At 50.8% G+C, this 7,002-nt stretch overlaps 1 protein-coding gene across 1 annotated transcript, besides 10 other annotated features; it reads left to right on the forward strand.

The window, feature by feature from the left end:
- Window positions 1-435: 435 nt before the first annotated feature.
- Window positions 436-1,185: a sequence feature (pseudogene).
- A 48-nt stretch (window positions 1,186-1,233) lies between these two features.
- Window positions 1,234-1,610: a sequence feature (pseudogene).
- A 2-nt stretch (window positions 1,611-1,612) lies between these two features.
- Window positions 1,613-2,144: a sequence feature (pseudogene).
- Window positions 2,145-2,155: 11 nt separating this feature from the next.
- Window positions 2,156-2,359: a sequence feature (pseudogene).
- Window positions 2,360-2,406: 47 nt separating this feature from the next.
- Window positions 2,407-2,574: a sequence feature (pseudogene).
- Window positions 2,575-2,577: 3 nt separating this feature from the next.
- Window positions 2,578-2,974: a sequence feature (pseudogene).
- A 2-nt stretch (window positions 2,975-2,976) lies between these two features.
- Window positions 2,977-3,249: a sequence feature (pseudogene).
- A 1-nt stretch (window position 3,250) lies between these two features.
- Window positions 3,251-3,482: a sequence feature (pseudogene).
- Window positions 3,482-4,506: a sequence feature (pseudogene).
- Window positions 4,507-4,605: 99 nt separating this feature from the next.
- Window positions 4,606-4,829: a sequence feature (pseudogene).
- Window positions 4,830-6,065: 1,236 nt separating this feature from the next.
- On the forward strand, window positions 6,066-6,770 carry PODANS_2_10 (uncharacterized protein; the record flags this gene model as incomplete). Its single annotated transcript, XM_001910711.1, has 1 exon — window positions 6,066-6,770. One exon carries the CDS (start codon window positions 6,066-6,068, stop codon window positions 6,768-6,770), a length of 705 nt encoding a protein of 234 aa, XP_001910746.1.
- Between the last annotated feature and the right edge of the window lie 232 nt (window positions 6,771-7,002).

The following is a 7,002-nucleotide window of genomic DNA, read 5'->3' on the forward strand; positions in this document are numbered from 1 at the left end:
AGAGAGAGAAAAGTGCTAGCTATAGCTAAAAGACACCTAAAGCTATAGTATAAACTTTTTCTGGCTCGGAGTATACTAGTTTACCTAGACTAGTGGAACCTTAACGTTAGATATAGGGATCTTTGATAAAACTCTATAAGCTTATAATCTATACCTAAGATGTAAGCCCTCTACCTAATACTCTAGAAGTAACTACTTCTCCTACACTACGGGGTCCGCAAGTGTCGTCTTTGTATTAATTCTATATACCGCCTCTATTAGACTATCTTCATTCTACCCGGATATTCCACATCCTGAGCTAACTACTCGTGCGTAGTCTATACGACCAGCAACCCCGCTAGTCTTGTCCTCAATCCCATTCCTCTTGTCTCTTACTTCCTGTTCTCCTCTTTCATTATACCTCCTGTTCTCCTCTTTCATTATACCTCCCATTTACGTTCTCTCCCCGGTCTTCCTTCGCGTTCTTGTTTGCGCAGTTGCACAAACCTTCTCGCTCTGGCCATGGGCGCATAGCAATATAATTGCTGAAGCTACCCCCGTATGACTCGGACCACCAGGCGATTCATAGAACGGCGGAAAGTCGTCGAAGGTGACACCAGAAGCCAGATGCTCCAACCTTTCACCATAATCAGATGTTCCAAACCCATCAAACCTCAACTTCCACGTGGTAGAGAACGGCACCATCTCATCCCACTCCGGAGTCAGGTACGTGTCTGTGGCCGGCTTCAAGATTCGGTCACTGTCATATACTCCTTTGAGCCTTGACCTTTCATTCACCAGCGACTTCTCTTTTTCCAATCTCTCTTCGGGGTGGGCATGTGACAGCTCCTGAAGCAGTGTCTCAATCTCGACGGTTTTCTGCTCCACAGCAGCCTTGATACTTTTTACGCGCTGCGGGGCCATAAAATTGGAGAATCCCTCGTACGAGGAGTCGAGCTTGATCCTCTTGAGCTTGCCTTGAGTGTCATGTCCACGGCGTAGGTTTTTGAGTTGTGCCAATACCTTGATCATGGTAACCAAGCCTAGAACTGCCACATGTTTGGGCTGGTAGGTGGCAAATTGATGCGAAAAGTTGGATTGGTAGGTGGGGAGCTCGTCGTCCCAGCAAGATGCTGTCTTATTGCTCGGGGCTGTATGAACGTCATTTGTTTTGACTTTGTTTGCGTGGTGGTAGAATACAACATGTCAGTCAAAAACTTCCAGGTAGCTGTTATCATTTCAGTTTTGTCGGTAACTCACAATGTCACAAATAATAGTGTCATCCGGCTGAAGGCTGAGAACAGTCCCCTCGCGATCCCCTAACTTGACTTGGATATTCCCAGTGGCGACGCGAACGGCTGGTAGCTTTACGCTGGATCGCTGGGCGTTGAGAACCAGAGTCCTGAGTGCCTCGTCATCGTTATCACTGCCATTGGATACTGCAAGCTCCTGGATCTTGAGCCAGTCGCAAGTGGTTTGGCCGGCAGGCTCTACTTCCCTCCGCTCAAGCTCTGCTCTCAGATCGTATAGATCATCGAGGAACATGCTGAGAACAGAAGTAAATGCCAACACGGAGGTGTAAGCGCTATCAAGACCCACGAGCAGATATATGGCACGGCTTTGCCCAGCTCAGGCTCATTTGTCAGTATGTGTGTTGCAACAGTCAGCCCCAGTGTTGTCATTGGGTTGGTGTGGTCCCTGTGACTTCCGAAGAGCCATCGTCTGAAAGAAGAAATCTTCCTTGTGATCATGCTCTTGTTGGCTTCCATTATGATGCCTTCTTCCAACACCAGCCTGTACAGATATCTCATGGACCTTTTGAAAGCTAAACGCCGCTTCAGCAATCTTGTCTCGTCTGCATTGTATGAGAGGTATACTTGGCAGTTTGTAATGTGTTGGTAGAGATCGTTCTCGGAATATTTTGCCAAGCGGTTGGCTTCGCTTCTGACCATGTGGCCCAACCCCAGGAAATCGGCGACGTATCTGGTTACGGCTGGAATTGCATAATCTCGCGTAGCATCCAAAGAATAGATTTTCCCGCCGCCTAAGGGGTCCATAACAGCAGACTCACGCCTGATGATCCCCCTCATGAGGTTGGTGAAGTACTCAGCGAGAGCTGCAGAATCATCTGGGCTCTGTTCAAAATGCTCCTCCGTCGAGGCCTTCACAGACGGCTGGCGTGGGCATACACCACCACCATCTCAGGTGGAAGATCCAGAGTGTCCAACCGCACAGGACGAACGATGACATTGGATTGATCTTGGAAGAGCGATCTGATTCGCAGTGCATCCTTCAGATATACTGGTTTGGAGGGCTTTCGGGGCTCCGATGGTTTGGTATCGAAGGTGTACTTGATCTACTTAGGAATGCCAAGCCAGTTCTTCTCGCCCGCCTCGGCTGTCTTGAGGTTCATGCGGAACTGTTTACCATATCTTGTTCTTGTGCGAGTTGGGAATTCTTCTCCGAGGTGTAAAATGGATGGAAAAACCGGATCGAATCAGCTGGAAACCACTCGGGAAAAGCGCGCTGGAGAAGCTGATGGAAAACAGAGCTTTTGAGAACGTCGTTGTCCGGCGTAACTTCTTTTATTCCCCATCAAGTAAGAGAGTCTGTGTTCCAATCCACCGTGTAGAACCGATCGGATCTGACCAGCGTGACTGCGTCGGAGAATATGGCAGCCCACAACGCCGAGTCAACGTCGCTCGGTCCCGGATCCCCATTCATCGCGCTGTCAGACTCGCAAAAGACATCAGGATAAAGCTCGACTTTGTCAGGGTGCTCATACAAGTCGCACAGCGCCTTCTGAACAGCAGGGCTCTTGCAAATGCTCTCAAAGGTGTCGTGACGCTTGAGCCCGAAGAATTCACGGAAATCATTCAAAGTGCCCACACCCCATTTGCGCGCCTGATGGATACCCATTGTCTCGACGGCCCTGAGGCATCGTGGCACATTGTTGGGTCCAAAGTTGGCTGAAATATTACCGGGATCGTTAGCATAGCTGTCTGGTTTCCAACATGGACAGCAAACTTACCAATTGGGTCATCCATCGAGTCCAGCAGCTCGTCAACCATCTCTTGATCATCAAATAACCCGGTTAAGCTGTTGCGCTTGAAGACCTTCTTCCCTGCTGGGTTGCGTTCATTGTCCTCCCTCAAGCCAAACTCCCTCTCCCAAACTGGAAGCTCAGGCTCTTGAGCCTTCGCGCGAGCCTCCTTCGACTTCTGCATCAAGTTGACAAACTCAGGAAGAGTCATATTCTTCGGGGTCCCACTTGTTGTCTTTGATGAAGAACATATCGCGCATGGAGTCTTCAACATATCGTTCATCCCTGGCAGAAATGGCGCAATGGAAGCGATAAAGCAAGTTGAATTCAACTGTTACTTGATTTCCCAGCCCGCGTGTCGTCGTTTTTGCAGCAGTCTCGTGGACGCGCGGATCGAGTGTGAAGTTTGTGTCATAGGCGTGGAAACCCATCAGAGCCCGAAGGTAGTCATGGATCGACACTGGATGTACAGGCCACATGTGATCAACCGCGCGGTGTTGAAAAGGTCGTCGTCGAGCTTCTTCCATGCAGCGTCATACGCGTCATAAAACTCTTCAACTATCTTCTGGCAGGGGGCGTGCTCATAGATGTATGTCTCCAAAGCCTTGACGGCTTTTGCAAACCTCGGAGTTGCATCCGTCCTTTTGCCGTTGGCCACAAACTCGTCGTAGGCCTTTGCATACTCGGCGAGGACACTCTGATAGTGGCTATCATCGTCACGTCCCTTGACAAACGCACAGGCAGCTGCTTGGTGTTCGGTGCCCTCGAACTTCGCAGGTACTGAGAAGCGCCCGTTTTCATTGATACGGCGCAGTTGGGTGGCAGCGTAATTGTGATAGCGGTTGTACATGACAAGCATGATGCACACTCCAGGAGGCTGGCGCAGCAGGTGATCCTCAGCGAATGTGTCAGGCTTGAGTAGATCAAGCCTGTACTTGTCGTCTCGCACCTGACGCTGCATCTCCTCGTTGAAGCCATAGAGGGGGGAAAGATCGAGGTAGGAAGATGTGTCCGAGATGTTCTTTTCGCCATCAGTGGTTCGAAAAATGTCGTGTATGATAATGGTGGCGTGATAAATCAGCATGCTGGAAAGTCCAGAAGAGCTGTTCCGTGCTTCCTTGCCTCTGGCCATAAGTCGGTCAAAAATGTCACCGGGATCGGGAAGGGCACCGAGTGGGTGAGTCATGGACGGCACGGTCTTGGCGTAAGGGGCTCCTGCCTGTCCGAGATGGGGGTTCAGGGCGCTGTTGAACTTGCCATCGGCAGCACGGTACTTAAAAGCATCGCCTAGGTAGGTCAAGGGGGGATGGAGCATGCGGTCGTACTTGGTCTTGACTTGGCTCTCAATAAACTTGGCCCTGGCCTCACTGTCGTTCGACATGAAGCCTATCAACTGGGCTCCTGCTTTGATATCCAAGGTCCCATGCTTTAGAAACATGGCCACGACATTCTTGATTCTGGGAATGTTCTTCAAGGTGAGAATTCTATGTAGATCGTCAAAGGCACCGAGCTTTTGAGCCGCCTTGTTCTATATAGGGGTTAACGCCTACTTCATGATACGCCATGCTACAGGCATGTTCGACAGAATACTCACACCGATAAGTGTATCCCCGTGAAACCCAGTTGGCAATTCCGTTGTGCTCAGGCTTGCCAGCTGCTTATCCAGATGCTCCAGCTCTTGTTGAATTTGGCTGGTTTTCTTTGCCGCACCTTGGTTGACACGACTGTTTCTCTGGCCGTTGGCTTTGCCATTTCCATCAGTATGACCGTTGGTAGAGAAAAGAGGTCTTTCCGAGTGGGACGACATGGCCGAAAAGTGACAGTAGCCCCGGTTGTACCTGGGGGACGACCAAATGCTTGTGAGAGGGGCAAGCAAACAGCGAAGCAATCGCTAGCTAATAATCTGTGAATCACCGAAGAAGACAAACGACGCCTTGGAAGAAATAAAACCACAAGAGGGGTAGGTAGGTAAGGAAGCGTGCATATTTAGCAGTGAGTCCAGGTTTTCTATTTGACTGGAGCAGTCATGTTGTCTACAGCTACCGGCCCTTCCAGGCCCAAGAGCAATACTTTCCCGTTTAAGGATCCAAGACGTTTTCAGCTTCGCGCCCCATGGATACGGATGTGGGCTGCAACCATTGACTTCATGTCCCAACATCATATGTCTGATTTCCAGGTTGGGAAGTGTGATCCGAGCTGAGGGTTGCCTATCGATTTGCTCGAGTGCCTAGCCAATACTTTCGCCGGGCAAGCTGAATCATGAATGTCGCGGGGGCGGTAACTGAGAGCGCTCAACTCGAATCCAGATTAGCCCAGTCAGTTTCAGCTGAGCCTAGAACTGGGTGGGTGCGGTGACTAGGCAAAACATGGCTTGCTTTGACTAGCTGTGCTGCAACTTGCATCAAGCCATGCTACACATGAAGCACTTGTTGGGTTCGGAAGACACATGGCGATAAGGGATGGGCATCAGGGCTGACTGGAACGCAACCCGGCGCTCCCACCATTGAACAAACTGTATGCATGTGCTAGGGGAATATTACTATAGGAGGCTGGGCCTTTCTGATTGTGCATGAGTCTCTCGCTGTTGGTTTCAGACTCGGTCGATTTTGGCAAATGAGTTGATATTGTTCCCACGAGTACTTCCCAAGGTGGACATTGCTCCTGGCGCTTGATTTTGCCATTCTCTCCTGCGCCCTGCCAAGACATGAGGATCAGGGAGGTACCTAGGTATTGTAGTTGTCTAGGTGCCTACGTATCTATGTATGTCAGATGGGTGGCTTCATTTCTTCCGGCTGACCACAGGCAGCCACCCTGCTGTCCATCAGAGCTACTTTCCACCACCGTATCTACCTTAATTACTGTACCAATAGCCCCTATCCAGAGATCTAGACAGGTTATCAACCTTTGCATGTTCAAGTGACAGCCCCAGGCCTGCCCTTTCATCCTTCACTCCACGCACCCTGGTATTCCCAGTCAAGCTCACCTTATCTTCCTCAGACCTTTGCTGTCGATTCTGTTACACACAGTCCCCTCGCCTGCCATCATGTCCATGTCAACAGCTGCCGAGTTAAACGATGTTGCAGTGGGACAATACACACGACCAAAGCCAACCGACATTCGCAGCCCTTGCCCATTGTTAAATGCCCTTGCAAACCACGGGTATCTTCCCCGCGATGGCAGGAGCTTTCACCAAGCAGAGCTTTCGGCAGCCCTGAAGAAGGTCGGCCTGTCCCCGACACTTCGCCTAGTACTCAGCAACCCCGTGTTTCTCGAGCATCAGACAGCAGCGGGAAGTCAGCAGCAGAGACCGGCCTCTTCATGGAGCAAGCTGTGGTATCTCATGCGGAATCCGTGGGCAATCTTCTTCTCCTTTTTCGGCATGCGCAGGCCCGGACAGCAGGACGACAGCGGCGAACCGGTGCTCGATTTGGATCAGATTGGGCTCCCTGGGGTTGCAGAGCACGACATATCCCTTACACGTCGCGATGTTGCCCAAGGCGATCATCTGAAGGCACAGCCGGATTTGGTCGAGGGGCTACTGGCATCCTCCCCAGATGGCGGGAAAACGATGCGTAAGCGTCGGATGGATGCGCAGAAGCAAGACAACCCAGGGCTCTTGTACGGACCGTTGCAGCATCGCATTATGTGGGGCACCAAAGGGCCCAGGTTTTCCCAGACCCACACCGGTTTGCTCTTGGGGCTGGATTTTCTTACTGTTTACTTTTTAACCAACAACCAACTACTGTAATACCAATTTGCTTACCATTTTTTGGCCATTTTAGCCTCATTTTCGCAGCCAGTGACTTTCCTAGGTCGCCAGCCCAACAGGTTATGAGCTCTTTTGACGCTTAAATCACCAAGCAAACCGAAGTCGACGCCCTCGTCGACAACCCGACCTCGCAAGGCCGAATACCACACCGGACCTTACGACTTTTCGACCCTTGTCAGGCCAATATCACGCAATTGGACCTTTCGACGGC

The sequence above is a fragment of the Podospora anserina genome, chromosome 2 (assembly GCF_000226545.1).
Source record: "Podospora anserina S mat+ genomic DNA chromosome 2, supercontig 2".
NCBI lineage: Eukaryota > Fungi > Ascomycota > Sordariomycetes > Sordariales > Podosporaceae > Podospora > Podospora anserina.